At 37.6% G+C, this 23,499-nt stretch overlaps 1 protein-coding gene across 2 annotated transcripts in view; it reads right to left on the reverse strand.

Moving 5' to 3' along the window:
• Positions 1-23,499, reverse strand: part of ca16b (carbonic anhydrase XVI b) — a 143,179-nt gene that overhangs the window by 39,353 nt on the left and 80,327 nt on the right. For both annotated transcript variants that reach the window (XM_084735435.1, XM_084735426.1), the window contains exons 4-7: positions 20,886-21,034; positions 11,590-11,685; positions 6,385-6,451; positions 1,644-1,801 (exon numbers count right to left, since the gene is read on the reverse strand). In XM_084735435.1, coding sequence (XP_084591561.1) covers positions 1,644-1,801; positions 6,385-6,451; positions 11,590-11,685; positions 20,886-21,034 — 470 coding nt within the window. The remainder of the gene's footprint in view (positions 1-1,643; positions 1,802-6,384; positions 6,452-11,589; positions 11,686-20,885; positions 21,035-23,499) is intronic.

The following is a 23,499-nucleotide window of genomic DNA, read 5'->3' on the forward strand; positions in this document are numbered from 1 at the left end:
CAATATTAGTTTAAGTGTATACTTCTACTGCAGTCAGACAGCCTTTTCTGATGAGAAACCGCTGTTCTATGAGCCAAAAATCGTCTTTTCAAACAACCCAGACTCCATAGGTGAAATCAGTCATTTTTATTTTGGAGAACACAGCAGACCAACTGCCTCCTGCTTCAATCTGTTTTTTTTTGTGTGTTACTGTGTGATTTTCTGTGTTTTAAAAAGATATTCTGGATTCACCAAAATCACGCAATTAAAAATAACCAACTAACAGACCAAGGCAGCAGCAGACCAGCAACTCCTGTGTGGTGTGAAGTAAAATTAACTAATTAACTGAAAAATATTCTAAATACAGTGTACACTTAAAGTAATAATGATTTTTTTTAAGTGGCTTCATTGCTTAACATTATAATGTACTTTAATTTATTATTATTTAACATACCGCAATATTGTCTGGGCAAGTAATTCTCCAACAAATTATTGCTGCTGCAGAAATGGGCTGTTAGATAAGCACATTTTTCAAAAGATGCTGTACTATGTGCTCCTCTCTGTATAAAATGGCAATTGATGACTATTTTTGACATCAGCATTCCTTAAATCTGTACATTTGTTTTTCAGGTGATGTACAAGAATGCATATTTACCTGATTATATAAAGTTTCTTTGTTAATAATTCACAATTCCATGATTACCCAACTAGACAGGATAATAATCTTCATCTTCCATTGCACTGTATATAAGGTCAAATATCATTGGGTTATCATGTGCAATGACAATGTATATTTTATTAATTCCTCTGGGTCTATGTATAAAAAGAGAGAAATGCCCTGCTGTTAAAAACATTTGATTTGGAAAAATGTCTTCACTTCCTGAAACTGCTGCTTGTAATACAAACATGGCAGCAACTCCAGCTTCTATGTATTTTTAAGTATGTAGATTGGATATATTTTAACTACAATTCTACACATTTTATATGTATTATATTTTAACTTTTGTTTGTCTTTTAAGTGTGGCCTTGCAGGTTTCTATCCATACCTCACATATACTTTCATTCACTCTCATTATGTGTTTTTTGTATTTATGTGTGTGTGAAACAAACAAACATAAACCCTGTTCACAGCAGTACACTCCATAGCTTCCATACCGGAGCCCTTCTCTGCTTCTCCAAATATGAGGCGTGCCGACTGCAATCTACTACAACTATCTCTAAGTATCTCATGCAACCCCCCTTCAGATAATCCTAACAGTATAATAACCAGCCTCCATGCGCAGCAGTATTCTATTTAAGACCCTATAGTCACCCTCTCAGAAAAACATCATGATATATGCATAAGAGCCATCTCAAGCGGTCATTCAAATGCCAGTAATTGGCTTCCCCTTCCTGCTTAATCATCCACTATATAGGCAGTTATGGTTTCATATGCAGAGGAGTTGGGGAGGAACCAGGGAAAAGGGGAAGAGAGAGGAGAGGTAGATGAGGGGAAAAATTGCTTGCGCGTCGACATCATGGGACAGCAAGTGATCCACTGACTGTGTGCAAATGGGATCCGACTGTGCGTGGAGAATATAGCTGTCTGGGCGTGTGTGAGTGTGAGTGTGAGCGTGTGTGTGTGTGTGTGTGTGTGTGTGTGTGTGTGTGTGGACTTAACGCACCTGTGAGTGGGACAGATACACAGGCCTGGAGAAGATAATCCACTCCACTACCTTGCTGCAGGGTGGCGTGGTCAGAGAGCCCGTGTAACGGTAATAACTGCTCACCGACGATGGCAGCAGATCCCTCAGGATGAACGACCTGAGGTTGGTCTCCTTTTCTGGGGAAAGCAAAGGGATCAATACTTGTCAATAGTAGTCATCTGTACAGGTACAAAAATATCATATCCTTCACCCTTCAACGTTCTGCTAAAAACCCTGCATATCTTGAGCTGCGTTTACGCCTGCATATCTCGAGTTACATTTACACCAACATTTACGAGGTTGTTTCGTTTCACCGTCCCTGTGGCGTTTTTACTGCTTTCCTGAAACCTTCACTGGTGGAATGATGGTGACAGCAGTTAAAAGCCTCAGCACTTGTTATCACTCTGGCCAGATCTCTGTACTCAGATGGGCTGAGAGAGGACCAAAGGGAGAGGAGTCAGATAAAATGGCCTGCTCTGACAGCTGATCTGTGGCTAGGTGGTAGCCTGCTCTGCTCCATGTAACAACTGTGGCATCATGGGCCACTGGGATTAGGACAGATCCAAATGATAACCGAGATCAGCTCTGTGCTTTGTGATCAGAACCAGGTGAGATGTGTAAATAACAAACAAAAAACCGAAAATGCAGGAATCAGTTTGTGATCCAGAGGAAGATCCAAAGCAAATCCAAATTATTCATTGACAACACTGAAATAACTTCATCATGTTAAATTCCTTGGAGTCATAGTAAATGAAAAATTAACATGGAAATATTAAATTGAATTTGGCTGTAATTGTTGCGACTGCAACAACTAAAGCAAGTTCAACCAATCCCTGTGAATTCTGCACCACCTTGCAATTTTGTTGAATCACCGCAACTTTCCCAATAATTTGACCATTCATCACAGCTTCCCACAAGTTCCACCAATCATAGCAGTCCCTCGCACAAACATCATACATGTACGTCTCAATGAACTGACTCAGTGTGGGTTTTTTTGGTTTTATTCTTGTTTTTTTTACGTGTACTGAAAAGAACACAATGTTTGTTATTGTTATTGACATTTATTAAAGCTCTGTGCACTTTTATATTTTATAATTTTGTGCTTTCTGATTTGTCTCAGTTTCAGCTCCAAAAATATTTTGCTTCTTTTGTGGAATACCACCCCAGGTGCACGTCTTCATTTACAAATAAAAAATATTTTGTTAGAATTTTTGTAATCCTTCTTGTAAGGTAGTATTGTAAGTATTGGCAATGGGGTCCGATATTGGTGTAAGGCATTCACTGGGTATCAGACCACTCTCAGCGACACACATTCTGATCTCAATTCCACAATCCTGCATGTTTTCTACTTTCAAATACTATGCTATGCAACACGAATTCAGAGCTGAATAGCACTTCTCATTCCTATTATGTACTGCAATTAAAATAAAGGAAACAAGTTCCAAATTACTACATTTCACTCATGGTGTAACAATGAACCACCACAAAAGTGATTACCAAAATACACCACCATGTTCTGAACAAACACATTACAAACAATAACAAAAAGTAATATTTGCATTTTGGAACATAAAATAGCAAGTTCTGTTTCAGCCTTATAGAATCTTACTACTACTAGTAATAAAACAACAATAACAATAATATTAACAGCAATAATAACAATAACAAGAATAACAGTAACAATAATAATACATAATCATGAAGGAAAAAGAGCGCTGTATTGGTATCAGCAGCTATTCAAACAGATATTGGAATTCGATCGGAACATCTTTAATTATAATCATTAAAAAAACATCTGAAAAGGTCTTTAATTAGCAAAGATTCATAACACATACTGGATTCCACTGTGATGCATCACAACTTCTAAACATACACTATGTAAATTATTTGTTTTTTTCTGTCAGTTTTATATTACTGCTTAGTCTTGACACTTTGAAATATGACTATTGCTATTTATATCGAGGAGGTATCTTCATAAGCCTTTTTTTGGCTTCTAACCTCTCCTGCATAATGTTCTAACTTTTTTATTATTCTTGTTTTCTTTTCTTTTATTCATAATGTGCAAGCGAATTAACTAAACTGCTTCTTTATCTCCAAATAGGCTGCGTGGGCTGTGTGAGTGGGCTTGTTTATTATCCCTTGAATTATTACGTAAAAAACCCAAATAAAGCTGAACTTATGTCAAATCCAATCTCTCATCCACAGCTCATGACCTTATCTAAAAAACACACAGGGGTTCTGGGGTGATAGGACTGATAGGACTACTGAGGCACTGGAAGCCTCGCCCCCACGCCTCATCTGTACTCAGAGTCAAATTCAGTATTCACAGCCTTTCTTCTCCCCGTCTTCAGACAGTGTACGTGCCCTATCGCTCATGGGCCGCCGAGATGCTGATGGATGGATGACTGTGGGATAACGAGCTAGTGGAAAACCAACCACCCTAACAGGGGAGGAGGCGAGAAGCATTTAACAGCCAGCAGGAAGAGAGTCCAAAAACCACCACACCCACACAGAGCTCTCTTTCAGCTGGGGAGATGAGAGATACTGTGGTGTTAGCACGAACATCTGTGTAGCCACGCAGCTCAGAGTTCAGCCACTTTCAGAGACTGATGGAGATTCGGAAAATAATCAAGTATAACCAAAGGTTTTTTGACAAAATGCCATTATCGACGTTATATAACAAAAGAAAAGTGGAGCGTAAATACCTCTGTGAAATGAAAACCACAAGTGAAATGGCCTCCCAGCTGAAAACCAATCAGAGAAAAGGCTATTTTCTTTATTGCAATTACTTCAATGAAATTCCACTGAACAAAGTGACCCAATTTCTGATTCTGAGGGCCAATTCACACGTTTTTAAAGACTCTCTAGTGGTCTCTAAGTTTAAGATTTTTTTTTCCTCCCTTACGTGTCTTTTTGTGTCTTTCCCAGCTCATTCAGAGAGTTTCAAAAGTTTTTCTCTTTTCTCCCTAAAGCTCAACACAAAAAGTCGTAACCTCGCGAGCGTGCATTGCACAACATCAAACATCCATCTCCGGAAAGTACAGGGAGTGAAATTATAATTAGAAACGACTCAATGAAGCCCAGCACTAGTCTTGTGAAAGCAGCGTGGGTACAGAACAATTCCCCGTGCTTCTATACGTCCTCATCCATTTACATGTCCTTGTCAGCGTTTGCTCATGCTCACATAAAGACTGTCAGCGGCGGGTTGTAAAACAAGTCATACATGTCTGTGTAAACAGAGTTGCTGTGTCCCCAGATGCTGTAAAGGATTACACCGCCATGCTAAAACATCTGCTTATGGTCTGCATAAGTCACGCATGCAGTTAAGTCAGCACATTAGCATTCATTTAAGACAATATGCCATGAAGATTTGCATCATGGCATATAACATAAGACAATGGGCCTCATGCAGAAATCCATTTGCAAACAAGTTCCTCTTATTTTTATTCATATCCACACTTTGTTTTAATTTTGTTAGTAGCATTTTATTTCTGGGATTCATTAATATTTTGTTAACTTCTCTTTGGTAAGAGGAAGTTGGTGTGGTCAAGAACATTCTTACCAAGATAAGATAGAAACATCTTGTTCTCACAGTGCATGAATTGTTTGTCCAACACGAGGAAAGGAAGGTATAAAAACATATTTATAATAATTATTATTATCATTTATAGAATTTTATTTGTTTTTCATGTTTTACAAGTCTTCTAGCATCTATTTCCTGCTTTCATCTATTTTATATAAACAAATCATTTGAAGATGTCTGTGAATATTCTCAGTCATCCAGGTCATGGTATTCGTATCTATTAGTTTGTAATAGGGAACTGGACTCGATAGAGTTCTTGAAGACGTTTCGCCTCTCATCCAGAACTGAAGAAGCTTCTTGGATGAGAGGCGAAACGTCTTCAAGAACTCCATCAAGTCCAGTTACCTACTACAAACCTTGATACAAATAATTTTAATAAGCCTTCAGTATTTGCACACAGTACAATACCTGTCCTTAAACAGTGTTAAGGGGGCACAACGTATGCTAACAAACAATTGGATTAATCATTCAGCACACCTGGATAATAGATTTATAGCGTTAAGAATCATTGGTGCATTTGGAGCTGACTTCTCTTATTTTTCTCTTAATAGAAAATTAAGAGAAATCTATGAAGCCCACTAACAGTTTAAATGTAAAATGACCCTTTGCAGAAAGCAGTGATCTACACAAGCCTCTACACGTATGCCTGAGTCAGAATAAAACAAGAGTGTTGTCTAATTGAGGCTCAGATGTAATTAATAGCTCTTTCTCTGTGAGTGGAGCTCCTTGGAGGTCTCCCACTGTGGAGCTACACTAGCAAGGGAGAGGCGGTATCTTGCAAATTTCTCCGTCTTTTGAAGTTAAACTCTGCTCATATTTTGTGTTTAGAGTCTAATTTGGGGTTTTAAAATAAAATGAAGCTCAGTGTTTAAGCAGCTGAAAGCGAGAGCATCAATCTTTGTTCTGTGGAGGTGGGGAGGAGCACAAAATCTGCACTGTCATGAGGAATTTACCTCTAGGATCAACCAAAAACATGAACAACAGAAAGATTTTGCAGGGATAATTGCTTTTTGGATATCCCACGTGAACTGGATTCCCCACAGTAATGTTTCATGTGGAGGAGATTTCGAACAAAGACTCAATATTGTTCTATGTGAAGCAGAGTTTGTATAATGGGGTTACTTTCTCATTACTTACCATGATGCACCACTCCTTTCAATCCCTGGATGATGGGGTCCACAGCAGGATTGTCTTTTTGCCCGAGCTGCAGGAAATGTCCAGAGACAGAGGATTAGAGAAGGGATTACAAGACTAGAATAATAATCTACATAATGACTAAAGACGATCAATATGAATAAAATACAGGGGTTGGACACAATCAGGGCAGCATCTCTACGGTACAATATAATCTAGCAGCATCTAATACCATCTGTTACTACTGTGAAGTTTGTGATGTTCAATTTTTGGTGAGATTTTGTAGGCTGACTAGAGGTGATTGAGTCCTAAGGTCACTTTCAAGGCTGAGGTTTTTGGTGTTTGCTGAATAACTATATTATATTTCTGTGTTTTATTTATTATTTCAGCAGTATTTAATGAGGAGAATTGAGGAAAATTATAATTGCCTTTTACCATGGGTTTCAGCAAATGGAACACTCTGCCCAGTTACCTCAGACATGCGAGCTCTGTTGGCACTTTTAAAACTCAACTGAAAACCTACGTGTTCAGGCAAGCTTTTAGTGTAACAGATTTACACCCTGGTCTGTCATTTTCTTTTTACTGTCTGCATTTGCCTGCTTATTTATTAGATCTTATATTACTAAGAATAATTTTTATTTTATTTTTTTTATTCTTTTACTTATTCTTATTTTTTTCTTCTTTCTTTGTGATTCTTTGTGATTCTCTATTGCGTCTTTTTAATGCCATTAATGCTGTTTTTAATTTTTTACTCAGATTTTATGTTATTGTGATTTTATGTATTTCTGTGTGTCTTGTGTGTTTTTACCTATGTTGTCATTTTTAATGCCACATTGTAAAGCACTTTGAGTTGCATGAAAGGTGCTATATAAATAAAGTTATTATTACTATTATTATTAAATTTTCTATTTCAAAACTTTGCAGACTCAAATTTTCAGATTTCTTGGTAGATTTTTCAGAGCATATATAATTGTAATAGTTTCCCCTTAACATATTAAATAACAGTGTATATTAGCAAATAATTATCTGCTAAAATAATGTCCAGTTTGCCAGATTTTGTCAAAGCATTAAATTGGAATTCAAAACAGTAAATGCAAAACACTGTACAAAAGCCAAAATACATTTATGAAGTTTTTTTTTAAATATTCTTCACTAAAAACACTAAATGAACATTTGAAGAGTCAGAACTGTTTGTTTTTGTTGTCATTGTGATATCAGTTTACCATGTACAGAATAAAAATGTCTCAAAAGAAGAAAAGATGCTTTGTACCAGATTTGGTTCGGTCAGAGCTATGGGATATTAAATTATCCATTGTTGCTCTCCATATGTTGGTCTCTTTTTCCCTCAGGTTTACAAAAACTACAAGATTCTTTTTAAAATTATTGGTTGTTGGCTGAAAAAGATCCATGTTGTGAATCCCTAATTGTTTCCACCATGAAAAAAAAAGTAAAATAACTTCATTTTTATGGCTCAGGTTTATTCACTGTGTCAATGGAAATGACAAAGAACGCGTCCATGAAGGTAATGGTTTTCTTACGCTGAAAAGATTATTCACTTTTCTGATAATTAAATCATTGCATAACTCATAAATGTTCAGATAAGCCTTATAATTGGTTTTAAGTGATGCTTTGTGCAGTATAAAACAGCAAAAGATGTTGGTCCCTATTTACTTACCTACTTTTATATGATGTGGAATATTACCTCTGAATATGAGGTGCAACATTACTCTCATTATGTACAACATTATCTTTCATTTTTTTCATTACTACTATATAACACTTTTTATTACTTTGCAATATCACAGCCAATATTACTTTTTAGCTCATTTTTACCTTAACTTCTGCTACTCTAATTCTATTAGACACTGTTGATTTGCATTTACTCCTTATTTCAATTTTATATTTATATGTTACAGTAATTTTGGAGCCATGTCTAGCACAGGAAATTCCTTTGGGATTAATAAAGTTTTATCTTCTCTTGTAGTTATAAGGTACTGGGGAGGGACTGAGCTGTTCTGCAGTATCGGGGGATTGCTGTAACATGGACGTTTTCTCTTGTAACACTGAAATCACCGGCGCACTGCTGCTAATTGTGCTGCGGCTGCCATTAGCTAGTTAGCTCAGCTAGCAGCCCTATCAGACTGGGATACAGTCTCTAAGGCAGCCTGATGAACAGGAATGCAGCACTGAGATCATTTAACATTATGGCGACTCCGACCAGGACTCTGACTCCAGTGATGACGAAGACATGGTAGGTTCAGGTGGGGACAGGAGACGTGACATGCTTGAAGAGTGAGTTCATAATGTAGTCAGTTAATTTGTAGACACCAGCTATTGTGTTGATGAGTCCTGGAGTATTTGTGAAGCTGGAAGTTGTTGAAATAAATTAACAATGTTTGGTCTGCTTGTCAAGAAACATTCAGAGTCATTACAGTTTTTGCTGGTAGTAATTAACAGGCAGCTCACTTCATGCCCCAAAAATATATATTTAAACAATTAAAGTGTAACCATAAATGTGTGCCAACTAGTCATCTAATGGCTTGAACTAACAACTACGAACTGACTAGTAAAATCTGCAGTCTGGGGCAGCCCTGCTTCTTTCCATACTTATTCAGACCTGTGAATATCAAAGAATCAAATTTCATACTTTTTCATGGTGCGTATTTGCACAAAATCAACTTGGATATTGTTTAATACTTTTCATATTCACCAGAAATAAACAGTAAACAAACACATCTGGTAATTTAATGAGCTTTGTATCCCTCTGTAGTTGGTGATATATCCAGTAACTATCCATTTAGCTGCTTGCTATACAGTCACCAGAGGATTTTGGTGTTGATTATCTATTAAGCCTACTGTTAATTATTTGCCACGACTGAAGACTGGCAAATATTGTTCAGCCGCCCATTTGACAATAATCCCAATGTCCTACTTAAGAGACAAGACTGGACAAAACACTGTTGGGATGCGAAAACCAATCTCCCCATGCTCAACATTAATTCAGGTCAGTCAGCGGAGAATAATTGCATAGAACTGAATGCTGAATGTGGATAATATGCACACCTTAGAGGCCATTAATAGGCCTTTGGGGAGCACAGGAGGAACTCTCCTCATTGATTAGAAATGGTAAATCTGAGCCAATGTGTGTGTGCCCGCTTAAAAAACCCTAACACTGTAAACTGCTATTCAGCGGATTGTGTTTGGTGGTGCTAATTGCAGTAAGCAATAGGGCTGTCAGGACCCAGCGGAGGCATTTAGGTCCTTGTACACACACGGTTTTATCACTGTCGGAGAGTAGACCTACATTACAAACACCTGTGTCCCCATTCCAGCCGCCCTCTTCCTGTGCACTGACCCTTCCCTATATACTATTAAGCTGAATGTTAGCCCGCATTGATCACGCTAATAGAAATTAAGAGAGTAACATCAAGAAGGGGCTCTGCAGTTGTCAGTGCTGCTGCTGCTGTGTGCTTTTTCACGCTTCATAAATCTCTAAGGTGTTTTTACAGTTAACAGGAATTAGGACCATTCTTGTCCATTAAGAGCTTATGTGCGCAGTCCTTCAGGGGACAATTTGTAGTATCTCAGTAAGCAATCTGCAACGTGCCACAGAACAGAAAAATAATCCGCTGCTGGGTGAGGAGAAGCTCTGCAATCACAACACAGGTGCCAAAGATCATCTCTAACAAACATCTATCATTTACTGACCTCAAAAACGTTATCTACATCTTCATCCTTTTCATAATTGGACTAATACTAATGGCAACTAGCTCCCTTAAGTCATAGTGTTAACACAGTTTTAGCTTAATTTTGTCCTGCTTTTGTTTGGCCTAACTGTTTTGGCTCTCTGTTCTTATGGATATACAGCTCTTTTTGTAAACTCTGTATTTAAAGGTGCTGTCTAAACAAAGTTATCATTGTTATTATTACTGTCATATAATTGCCTCATTGTTTTACAATGTCTTCTTTGTATCCTGTGTGGCTCTTACTGTTACTTCCTTAGTGTAATTTCCTATTTTCTGCAAAGTTATCAGCTTCATTTTATTCACTCTTGTTACATTTATTGACTCATTTCTTTAGTTTTGTAAATTACTTCTTTAAGTTGGCAGTAAGCACCTCTTATGTGCAAGTTGTTTTCCAAGCCCATAAAAAAAATGATATTTTCCATCCTGGCAATTCAACCACCAACTTAATGAGGAGCTATTACAAAAAGGTTTTTCTCAGGAGCAGTCTAACTCTTCTGAGAAAACATAACTGTGGATATAAATGATGCATCTTTAAGAACGAACATTGTATGTTTAAGGCTTATTTATGCTTGTTTAATGTCCAAATATAGATATATACTTTTGAAACGATGGAACTATGACTGTCCACATACTTCGATGATGATGCCCATATCTGTATGCCTTTCTAATGTATAGCATAAATTAGCCTTCACGTGTATACAGGATCACAGGGGGTCATTTCAACACTTCACATTCATTGTCTTCCCATTCAGCGTCATTTTGGCTGTTCGTCATTTGCATAGATTTGAGGTCTGTGCTACTTTATGTGAATCAGGGACATTAAGTGAGACTGACTCTGGAAAACCTCCCAGCACTGTTGGTCTAAAATCTTCTTTGTGTTTGAACATTTTTGGAAAAAACTGGGATACTGTAAACAACTCAACAAAATATATAATGTGTCATATGTCCAGCATTTCTAAACATTTGAATGCACAAATGTTACATATTATAACTCTAAGGAGAGAAATATTCACATTGTCAGGATAAATTGTAAATGTTAGAGAGGACATTTTAGTTTCTTACCTCTCCTGCACAATCCCAGCTATGTTTGTTTTTATTCAGTTTTGTTTTCAACATTTCTTTTGTGCTAAAAAAAAATACAAGATTTAAAATACATATTACATCCGTGGCTGATAGAAATGTTATTAGTTTTGCAGGCTTTTTTCAGAAACCAAATCATTGGACAAACAAAACTGTTCCACTTGTTCTGCCCTACATGAAATGTCAGGGGATCATCAAAGTGATTACAATTCATCCTGAGAAAAATGTGACCGTCTGCACCAGTTGTCATGGAAATCCATCCATTCAATAGTTGTTGAGATGTACAAGTCTGGATCAAAGTGGTGGACTGACACTACCATGGATACATATGTCTATGTTCTGTAAAGACACTCATGTACCTTCAGCCCTGATGTTACTTTACCTCAAAGAAGACGGCCATGGCCGAGATGATGCGCCTTTCCTTGATGGCAGCGCTGAGGCTGTCAAAGTCATCTGAATTGTAAAGGTAGATCTGCATCTGGGATGGGAAACAGAGCATAAACAGCTTGAGGAGTGGACAAGGAGAACGCACAGTCCTGTCATCAATCATTTGGACACAGTGCTGAGGAGCTGATGAAAAGCTGTTTTGAGGGGCATAAAAGAGGGTGTATTTATCACTCTCATAAATCTCCCATAATCTGTGTCATTCCTTTTTGTGTTCTGCCACTCCTGGAGGATGCTCGAGAAATACAGCATCCCATACCTCAGGGCGACTGGCCTCACAGAGACAGTCACGTGCACAGAGAGGAAGAACTGGAGGATTGTGCTCCTTTTTCCCGTGGCGAGATCTGACAGAATGGTAGGCTTTTAATCATGGCTCCCAATTACCTTAAATCACCCACAACATCACGTCTGATTTCACAACATGGCCAAGGATGTGTGAAATATAATGTGAAAACCATCATACACAGAATACATCACATACCTGTCATGGCTCTGGCTGCCTATAGACAAAAAAAAATCTCTCATTCCTTTCATTTCAAAGCAGACATATTATGGTGGTGCTGATCAAAATCATCAAATGATTCTAAAAGTAGCAATTGGAGCTGCCCATCATCTCAGTGTCCCGAGCCTCTTTAAAATGAAAAACCCTTTCATGTCACTGAGCCGAGTTAATTGGCAATAAGAAAAAGGTCCTGGATGTTGATTTAATAAAAGGGTATGCTTAGCTTTTTTCTTTTTCGAGGGAAAATTACGAGAAACCACCAGTCGTGATTGGCTGCACTGACAACAGATGCAAAAAATGAATGGAGTATAAATAAGGATAAATCCATTAATGCGTACCGCAGGCCTAAACCAGGTACAAAATGACTCAATCCGGATAATTTAAGTGAATTTAAGTGATCAGTTTCCTTCAGAGTTCCTTTAACTGCAGCTTTTAATTGAACTAATTTGTTGTCTGGGAACTCAGCAAGAAAGAGCTCTGGCCATTCATCACCCTTCAGATGTTATTAACTACATCACCCAATTAAGCCGGCCCCCTTAGGCTTCATTTACTCACTGACATTAGCTCATGTGACCTGCTCTTGTTAACAGCGCACTGGAAAAACGTGATATTCAATTATCAAACACTTTCATAGCAGCCAATAAAAACAAATGTTGCCAAAAGCGATTTGAATCACTTGATTGCACGCTTGGTTTCACTGTATGTTTGCGAGCTCTGACACAAAAACCCCCCTTGTCGGGAGTAGACTTCATTCACATCCACAGATATCACTGAGAGTTGTTGATTTTAAGCAGGGCAGACAGGTGGTCTGACCAATCTTTAAGCTCTCTTAAGACATTCAGACACATTCATACATGTTTGTTTTTGTCAGTAGAAAATTTACCACCGTGTTGCTGAGAGAAATATGTAGCAAATCTAAAACAACAGCTTGCGAGAGACCAGAGGTAACAGGAGCAAACTAAAAGACAACAAAACATTATTTGTGCTTTATAATTTACCTCCAGTTTTCTCTGGAGAGTGTACAGCCCACGCTGTCCACATTTCCTCAACCCTTCCTTAGTCTAAAATCAGTCTATAGGCAAGAGTTTTTTTGTTTTCCGGCACAAGATCAGTGCAAACACAAGTGCTGAAAGCTGCTCTGCATTCCCAAGTTCCATTTAAGCACAAACAGGTGAAAAACAAAGTCATGTTTGGCATGATTTCCCAAGACAGCGAGATATTGAGGCAAGGAAGAAAAACTTAAATAAATAAGTGTGCACGGAGAGATCTTAGATTTATCACAGCAGCACCAATTTATTCTTCCTTCCTTAGTTTATTCTTTACAACAACTGTGCTACCGCTGCATTCTGTTGTTAACAGGTAAATGTGTCTTTTTTGAAACAGTATGATTCTCTCACTCCAATCACACATAACCATCTATGTTATCCACTCACTTGAGCACCTACAAAGTGCTAGAGCGCTCATTTTCACGAAGAATAAAGTGTCAAAAAATTTGTACAAAAGGTGTTCCTGAATAAATGTATGAAACTTTGTGTTTCACGCTACAGATTACTAACGGAGAACGTCACTGATGAAATAGGACAAGACAAGGCAATATGATGTATTTATAATCCTTGTAAATTTAAAATGAGACATAAGAAAAATACAAAGATTCACAACAAGATCTATGTTTATTGGGCGTTTCCCATTTTTATGTTGACCTACTAACAATATGTCTGACTGGAACTGACCAAATACCTAGTAAATACACATTGCAAGTGGTCCTAGTGCAACAGCCAATATCACGGGCGCTATTTACTATCAGAACAAAAAGCCTGGTGTTGTTTGTCTCCTTTAGGGGTGTCTATTTGATTTTTGATTAATTAATCTCTAGTTTTATGCCTTGGCCACTGTCATTTACATTTTCAAATGTAAAAATGAAACAGAACACACCTTTTATTAATATATCCCCACTAAGGCCATATGTTCAAATTTACAGTTATTTAACATGTAATAATTTATTTCATCCAGTTAACTCACCCTTCCTAAGTCCCACCCCTTTTTGCTCTGTGCTCCAATGACAGTTGAGCAAGCTTGCTTCCTCAGCCAATTTTCTCCTTCCCTACTGCCCTGACACACACCTGTACTGGAGATATGCCATGTGCTAGAATTGTCTATGTTAGAAGAAGAAAACTTTTCTTTTCATTTTGAAGTTTATTTAAAGTTGTTGTTGGGGGACCTGTGAAAGCAGCATATATACAGTATATATTCATATCTTAGGTTAGCTAAGGTTAACAAAATTCTAATTCACTAACTAGCTAATCTACATTAATTATTACCCACCTGGTATCTGGAAGTTTGCTAACTTTAGCTAGCTAGCTGGCTGGTGTTTTGCTAATGTTAGCCAATTTAAGATGTGACTACAGACATTTGCTTAACTGTTATTGGAGCACAGAGTAAAAAGGGGCAGGATAATTGGAAACAAACTGTTTAAACACAAAAACAAAAAGAGGACTTACGTGTTTGAAGTGTTTTTCCCCCTTTGGGCACATGACAGATGCATGCAAGTATGTGGAGGTGGAGAGAAAAAAAACATACTAGGAAAGGTTTTCTATATGGAAATTGAAATCTCGCTTCAGTCAGTTTTTTGAGATTGTGACACCCCAAAAATCCTGTCAAATGGCCCCTAACAAAAAAACAAATGTATTGTGTAAATAGTGTGTCACTGCTGCAAGTCAGACATTATGTCAGACAGTCAATGCACTGTAACTTAACACATGCAGCAGACATAACACAAGCAGAAAACAGATTCACCCATTCTCATTGCATGAGTCATTTTATTGCACCCATTTGTTATGCACCTAGCATTAGCCTTTCTAGCTGTCCAATTCATTGTTTACTTATTTTCCAACACCACTAATGAGTTGCTGGCTTGAGCCACAAACCATGGCAACAATTTGCTCATTCAGGTGTGTTCATCAGTTTTTAGTTTCATCATATTTGTGTATTTGGCAATGTTTTCTTTATTTACTTGTGTTTTCTCTATGCTGCCTGCATTTACAGTGAGTCTCTGTATTTGGTTGCATTTTCTGATTTTGCAGCACAGCTTCATACGAGTTGCCAAATTAGTTAATGTGTTTCTCAATTTACTATGTTTCATGACTTGGTTGTGTTTTCTAAATGTAGCATATGCGATTTGCTATTAGCATGAGTTTTCTTCATTTGCAGTTGAGCTCTCAGGGGTGCCATTTAGCCCTGACTTATGTGAGACTGATCAACGTTCTGCTGCAGATGTGCTTTCAGTGCTACTGAAGCTCCTGTTCTGAACTGCACTGTACTGTGCACCCATCCTAACACTTCATACATCCACAGTAATGTGTGCAAACATACCCTTCCCAAGGTGTGATTTGTAATCCATGTATAATTAATCTAACCTTGGTGACACCCTAATATATTATTAGAAAAGATCTCCCTATGGTGCCCTGAGGCAGAAAAAAAATCCACTGTTTCATTTTTCATTGTGCTGTTTGAGCGAACAGGTGGTCCATCTATCGATTTCCCCACTTCACTCCCACGAAAAAGGCCATGGTTAGATTAATGTCAAGCTCAGGAGCCACAGGCCGAGCAGCCCATAGGTTCTCTCTTTTTTTCTTACACGTCCATGTTACAAAGGCAGTGCAGCTCCATAATACAGCTCTTTGAATCTGTCTTACCACCCCCTGTACGTATGTGTGAACTGTATTTGTGTGTGTTTTCAAGCTTCTGGGCAGGTAGGATAAACACTTTTGAGGTTTTTTTTTCCCACTCTAAGAGTAGATGCTTTATGCAGTGTGTTACCAGAGACTCGGGGTGGAATGTGACTCATTTGGAGTGGAGAGATAATTAGACAGCAGATTGGAAAACAGTCTCTGTTTAGTAGAGACAAATAAGCCCTGGAGCTCAACCTCCAAGGTCATGCTGCTTCAACTCTCCAAGAACAAAACACATACGCAACAAAACAAAAGCCAACCTCCGCTATAAAAGATCACTGGGTTTATCAAACACAAACATTTATAAAAGGTGGAGTTCTGCTGCACATATGGTGTCAGGTGTAATATAATCTCACATACATCAAATCCTGTCAAGGCATAAATATGAAATATGAAAATGCCACATCTCACAGGATGAAGCGGTTAAATGGCCAAAGGCTAGATCCTGCATAACCATATTCCCCTTCAACTATTCATCATTTGATTTCACTCTCTCACCTTCTGGTTCCCGGGTGTAGAATAATACATCATGTTTGATAACATGTAGGCTGACTTATTGATAAAGAGAATATTAAACAAAAAGGAAAAAAAAAACAGACCTCCCGCTCTGTGCTGTTTTTTTTTTTTTTTATGTGGTCATTTCTTTGAACATTTCTCCACAGAAAGGAACGCTCAATCCCCATTTTATTGCATGTCAAGTCAATTCTGTCTGGGCTGCATGTTCTTGACATGCGTGTTAAAAATGGTACAAAAGGAGGGCCACCCATTCTTAGAATTATGAAAAATATAACAGACTTCTTTTGCATTCACACAGAAGCATTTCATTAATGATTGCTGCTATTTGTTCAGATTTCATGCAAAAACACTAAATACTGTAAAGCAACATTCTGTCCTTCATCAAGATCACCAGTCATGTTTTTTTTCCATTCCTTTTTATCTTCTCAAATGCATTCTTTTAAATTGATTTTTAAGTGAAGGTTATTTAACCCCATTAGTTAATAAACATGGTTTGGGATATAATTCTTTTTTATACTACACCTATAACTGTCAATGTTTAGGCTTCGTACCTTGTTAGCTGCCATATATGTACAAACCAGAACCTGGATTCAGCATCGCTGCTAAGTCTTGCTTCAGATTTTTCCCAGTGGCTACTCCTGGTATCGCTGTTGACAGGAGACTTCTAACTGCATACAGGGTCAATTATAGAGGTGTTCCTATACCATTTTCTGCTTTTATGAAACCAATTCTAATACTTGAACTTCGCTTATCGGGCAGTACAGAATACCAATCCTAGCAGTAGTGTATTATAAAAAATAAAATATATCAGTGCACTCTGTGACGGGTCTGTTTTGTTTTCCTCATATCCACAAAAACAGTTCAATCCAAACCGGTTCACAGTCACAAAAGAAAAACTCAAAATGTCGGCTTGGAGTTTTCCCACCAGTCTTCTTCCTGAAACACACTCCAGTGACCTTCTGCTGATCACGAGCTGGCTACAATAATGTGGACTTTGCAATGCAATCTGATGCCAGAGTAAAGCTGGTGTTTCTCTGCTCCACTGACTATAAAATTTGGCATACAGAACGCTGCTGGGAAGAAGCAGAGCGTGTTTCAGCGCTAATAAATTACGTGTTATCAGTGGTATCATATCGGTACACAGACTTGTGTACTTGCTGATGCCTGAGCTTGCATGTTAGGCAGTACTGGAGGCATTTTTCTATACTGGTATCCGTATCAGAACTACCCTAGTCAATTTTGAGTCATTCTGTCATGGCGTTTTGTTTTATATTTGTTAAACTTTCTTTGAGCTGAGGAAAAGCTATTAAAAATCTGTGACATCATCACAATGAAAAGTCTGGGCCTAGCAGGAATTCACGGGCGGAGTCAGAGGGAGAAACGCTACTGTGCATAGTCAGGGAGCTGCATACCACAGAAATATGCGCCAGGTGAGCAGTTCTCATTGGACTGAATAGCTGGCGTCTTTGGTGTCCTGTTCTTAATACATCCAGGACTACAGCACATGGTGTTCAGGTGGTACGGCTGACTCAGGTTGGTTGGTCTTCTTGTATATTTGTAATAACAAATATATTTAAGTTCAGCATTACAATCTTTCCACGTACCCCCTGGTAGATGTGCATCATTAAGTCCCTACTGTTTTTTTAACAAAGAGCACCATCTTTTAAATTTCAAGCATATTGGCTGCGGACTCCATGTTCTTTGACAGAGAGGTCAATGCCAAAAACCTTGGTCTACACACAAAGACACACTAAGCTACAAATCTATATTTCACATCTATAAACGATGTATCTGGAGGGCATAATTTTCTTGTTCTTGCTCAGCTTTTTTTCCCCCCTAACAGCTGCTCAAATTGGTCATTAAAGTGAATTCCATCGTCTTATTTAGAAGCGCACCATCAAAGGAGCCATATGCACAACAGCTCACAACAGCTTTATAATGGTTGTATATAATCCGGTGCCCTTTAACACTACGCTGAACAGAAAATGATGTGGCAAAAATAAATCTAATTACTCAGCCATACAGCATCAAAAGCCTTGCCTGCAGAGAGGGCTCTAAAGAACAGGGCCAAGAAACAAACACAGGAGGACTCTTGCTGCGTGTTTGGAGATAGGACAGAGAGGCACACTAACAGCAATTTCCTGTTTTTACACACAGTTATATTTACACTAATTATTAACTATTTGACAATAGACTGGGTGGGAATTTTTTTATATAACCCCACAAAATGTAAGAGTATGACACATTTACAAATTCATTTTAGATAATGAATAGGAATGGTATTGCAAATGATAAAAAAAAATTTGAAAGGCACTAATAACTAATTCTCTGCACCATATAACAAGAGTGGGATTTCTGCTTTAATCCAGGAGCCGGAATAAATAATACCAAAAGGTTTCAGACTTAATACCCTTTATATCTTAGCTATAAGAGTTGGTGATTTTTTTCCCCAGCTTTCCTTTATTACTTTCAGTCTGTTCTCCCTTTGTGTCTTTTGTCTACTCTTTGTGTTTTGGTATTAATGGCGTTAAGAAATCTGTCATGACCTTGTGAAAAATCATTTTAAGAGCAAGAAAAGTACAAACTTCTTCAATGCTCATTTAATTTAAACTCTGCAACAAAACTTTACTTTTATCTTATGTCTTTTCATTCTGCTTTTATTGACGTGATATCCTTGACACGGAATCAAAAGATTTTCCATACATACTGTATACTGCATCTTGTATTTTCTATCATACCATTAAAGGTGAAAAGTATTTTGTAAAGTGTTTGCTTAATTTTCTGTCAGTCTCACAAGCAATTTATGTTGAAAACGTCAGTTTGCTTTTCTTAAAAAAAGTCAGACTTGAGGCAGCAGAGGCTGAGATATTCTCACTATTCCTCCCTACAGTAATATGGGTTGACTTCCAAGAATGCTGGACCTCACACTTCCCATAATGCAACTCAAAAGCATCTTTTTTTCAGACCCTCCATGCCTGGTATATGACCACACCCCCAGTTTGTAATGCAGACTTTCGGTTATAAATTTGTGATGTCAAAGCACATACTGATATAACTCCTGATGACATCATCTGAGTTACTGTCACACAAATTTCTGCCCGGGTGTTATTTCCTTGTGATTGCTTACTTAGCAGGAACAATGCATAATGAAAACGTATTGTACCAGATATAGTCTCTGGCATTTTTATGTGCAAAAGCTTTGACATCCCATTTATACCAATGGGCAAGTTTACATCAACATATTTGTAGATGAATTTCAAATATCGTAAAAAAAAAGTAAGAAAAAAAGTAAAATAAGGTGGTTTTTGCCTTTTTGAGGTGTCATATTTCCATGGTTTCTCTACATTGTTTTTCACCGTTTGAGATTAATTATGAAATCTGGTTGCGCCCTCTTCTTCTGCAATGATATAATGGTTTTCTGACTGGAGAATTGGCGCCACCTACTGTTTATCTCAATAAATCAGCTCCTAGTAACGGCATAGATTCTCATTTTCTTGTGCCGATTTAGTTGAAATTCAGTTAAAATTTGCTATATATGTGAACAGAGCTGCAATGATTAGTTGATTCATTGATTGATTTTCAACTATTAAATAAATCGTCAACTATTCTGAAACTCAACAACCACTTTCAGTAACATATCTTTGATTTCAGTTTCTAAAATGTGGATATTTTGTGGTTATTTAGAACTCTGACAGTAAACTGAATGTCTTTGGTTGTGGACAAGACTTTGGTGGATGTCATCTTGGGCTTTGGGAAACAGTGATCAACATTTTTCACCAACTAACCGATTAATCAAGAAAATGATCAACAGACTAATCAATAATGAAAATAACTGCTAGTTTCAGTCATACATTTGCATAGAAAAATTATTAAACAATAATTAAAGCTGTTCAGGGAATCCGTCAGTCAAGTTGGCTCTGAGTTTAAAATTCTTTAAGGCAAACCAGAGGCAACGCAATGAAAAGTTTGAACACACTGACTATTAGACACATTTTTACTTTTATACTTCTGTTCCTATTCAATATGTCTTTGGTTCCATATCAGTATCCCTTAAAAGTCAGATCTCACCTAAAAGCAGCTTTCAACCACAGTGAATCAAGTTTTCTCCAAACGCCTGAACGATCCTCAGCCTCCTTGGTACTTCTTGGAGATGAGGCAAAACTAGATTTTCGAAGCATCAATGTGCTGCCTCAATACTGCACAAACTTTGTGCCACTATTGTGCTTGTGATGCCTGAATAATGTTTCAATAACTATTGAATTCATGCCACAAAGAATTAAGCCTGATCTACAAGCTAAAGTCCATGTTATCTTTCACTTTGTCGTTTATGGCATTCACAAACAGTTTAGCAAGAGTTTTCTGCTCTCTATAAAAACCTCATATATCTAAACACTACAGTTACTTGCCAGACTCCAACATTCAGCATTGACCCTCAAGGCCCCTTATAGCACATTTATCAAAGTGTACTGTAGTGACAGGATGCCTTACCTCTACAGGGAACCTTCTGCCATTTATGCTGTGTTCTGAGCCTGCTGATCCATTACTCTGGCCCCAGTGAAACTCCATCTTCTCAGCCTTAAAACGCCCCGGCAGTCCAGCACCTCTTACAAAGTAGTCATCCTTCAGGAGAACAGCAACTGGAGACGACAAAGAGGGGTGAAAAATAACAAAGATGGAATCAAACAAAGAAGGAAAATTAAGTACATTTATACAAAGGCAGCTAAAAAGAGATTATAGTCAAACAACTGATTCTACAGAAGCTCACACCGGTGTTCTCATTATCTTAATTCTCATCTGGTCGTTGTAATGAGAAGTCAGTTATCTAATGATCAGAAAATATCACAGTTAAAGATGATGCACTTTGTTATCTTAAAATAGCAAACATCTGACTTTTTTCTGTTATAAAATGACAGACTGCAATTTCTACCTGCTTTAGAAAGGATTCTTTTATGTATTAGTCATCGTCTCTCTCTGTGACATTGTCAGTATGAACTAAAACATTGGATAGAGCCTTGAAGAACACCAACGGGATGATCCAAACTCGGCAAAGACGATAAATATTTTAATGTCCAATACCTTGGTGAAGTATACCAAATATTTTATTTTTCTGTATCAGCTTTTCTTGATGTTTCCATTAATAAAAGTTGAAATAAGATGCACTGAAATCAGACGAGGTTCTGAAATTATCACACAGCACATGTAGAAATGTTCATTTAGAGATGCACCAATCTACTTTTTTCTGACACCTGAATTTGGATATTTGTTGCTACTGATACTATACTGATACCAGAGAAGCTCAAATTCAGTCCAGGTTTTCAACATACGGAGAGATTGTTTAGTGCTAATGTTGCTAAATTCATGCTTCAGAGCCTTGGACTTGTGTGATGATATCCTCCAAGCCGATTGTGGCTTGTGATGCCCACAAATTTTGCACATAGTGCCGAGATGGCCTTCATGTCCCATGTGTAGAATGATAGTATTGATAAGACAGGAAGGCTGCTCTCTGGTTCATTTGTAGCTACTTGGCATGATATTTATAACTCACAGAAACATAAGACTAAGGAATTTAGATCCACACATGGATTGGAGACCTTATTCTAATATCCAGTATTCAATTACATCAGCAGTGCCTCCAGTACCGAAGTTGGGTCAGATCGGTCACAACTCCATTTTCATTACAATTGATCAATGTGCTTTTATCCTTTCATTAGGGGATATTAAAGGGCTAGGAAGCTCTAAAATCTCAATGTAAATGGAGTACGGTAGAGAAAAAGGAACACTTTGCAACTTTGCACCTCACAGCCTGACACCCTTAGTTTTTTTTTTAAAGACCCTTTACATGAGGAATCATTTCATCACTACATACTATGTCAGAGAGGAACACATTGACAATGGTGCCAGTGATGTACCCTTCAGATAAAGCACACACCAGCCTCTTCCAGTGGCCTTGACCTTCCATTCTCCCATCCTTCAGACAAAGCCACTCTCTCTTGAACTTGTTGCACAGTTCTCTAGGAAGATATGATAATGGCACTCACATGCTTTGTGATCTACTTCCACCTGCTTGCCTTTTGGCTGTAAGGTCAATGCTTTCTTTGTAGAAGCGTAAGCAGTTTTAAAACTTTCCGTTATGCATGATTATGACCAGTTTCTGTATTGCTAAAGGCTTTTTCAGTTACATTTTGGAAGATCTTTAAACGTTTTTTGTGGCATTTATTTTATGCCATGCAACTATTATTGATTAAATTAAAAGAAATTATGTTGCATGAATATAAGCACAAGAATATAAGCAAATGTGAGCAAATGTATTTGCACTATTTTATGACATTTTTGGTTTTGTAATAATTAACTGCCGAGTAATTTTCTGTAAGTTTAAATATCAATGTCAGTTTTACCCATTTCAGGCCATTGAGATCCCAAAATAGGCTGCGACCTAACAACAGCAGAAGTGATCTCAGTTACAGTGATCATCCGTTTATATAGATTAAACAAAAGGAACATTCCTATAAAATTGCTGTTGGGGAAAAAGAAAACTTAATAGAAGTCAAGCAGTCTGCTTACAGTGTTCATTTTGTCTCTATTCATTACATGACAACATGTGGGACAAAAATTGACAATTCTGTTTCCTTTATTTTACTCCCATACTTTGACTGGTGCTGAAGATATGATATGCATTTTAATGCCAGGGCTCACCTCCCCACTTGCAACTGTTCCACCAAAGCTAGTAACTCCCTCGACTACACTTGTTCCGATACCAGTGTCAGAGCATGCCTCCAATTCTGTCTAAAATGCGGTATTGGGTATCACCAAATGTTAGTCTATGCAGGAGCCCATATAACATTTGGTACGCGTTTTTTTCCCCACTTATTTAAAAATGAAATTGATCATGTAGTACACAGCTGTTAAAAAATAATTGCATTGCACTGGTATCTGATTGGTATTTGGTATGGGCCAGTACACGAAGTAAAGGAATCATATCGGGAAGGATAAACAGTATCATGAACATCTATTTTGCAAGGGCATCACTGTTGCATCCTCAGTGTAACACCAGCCAAGACGATTATGATTTATTTAAAGAAATACAAGCAAACGAGAGCATTTT

The sequence above is a fragment of the Lutjanus erythropterus genome, chromosome 2 (assembly GCF_056507025.1).
Source record: "Lutjanus erythropterus isolate fLutEry1 chromosome 2, fLutEry1.hap2, whole genome shotgun sequence".
In the NCBI taxonomy this organism is placed as follows: Eukaryota; Metazoa; Chordata; class Actinopteri; order Lutjaniformes; family Lutjanidae; genus Lutjanus; species Lutjanus erythropterus.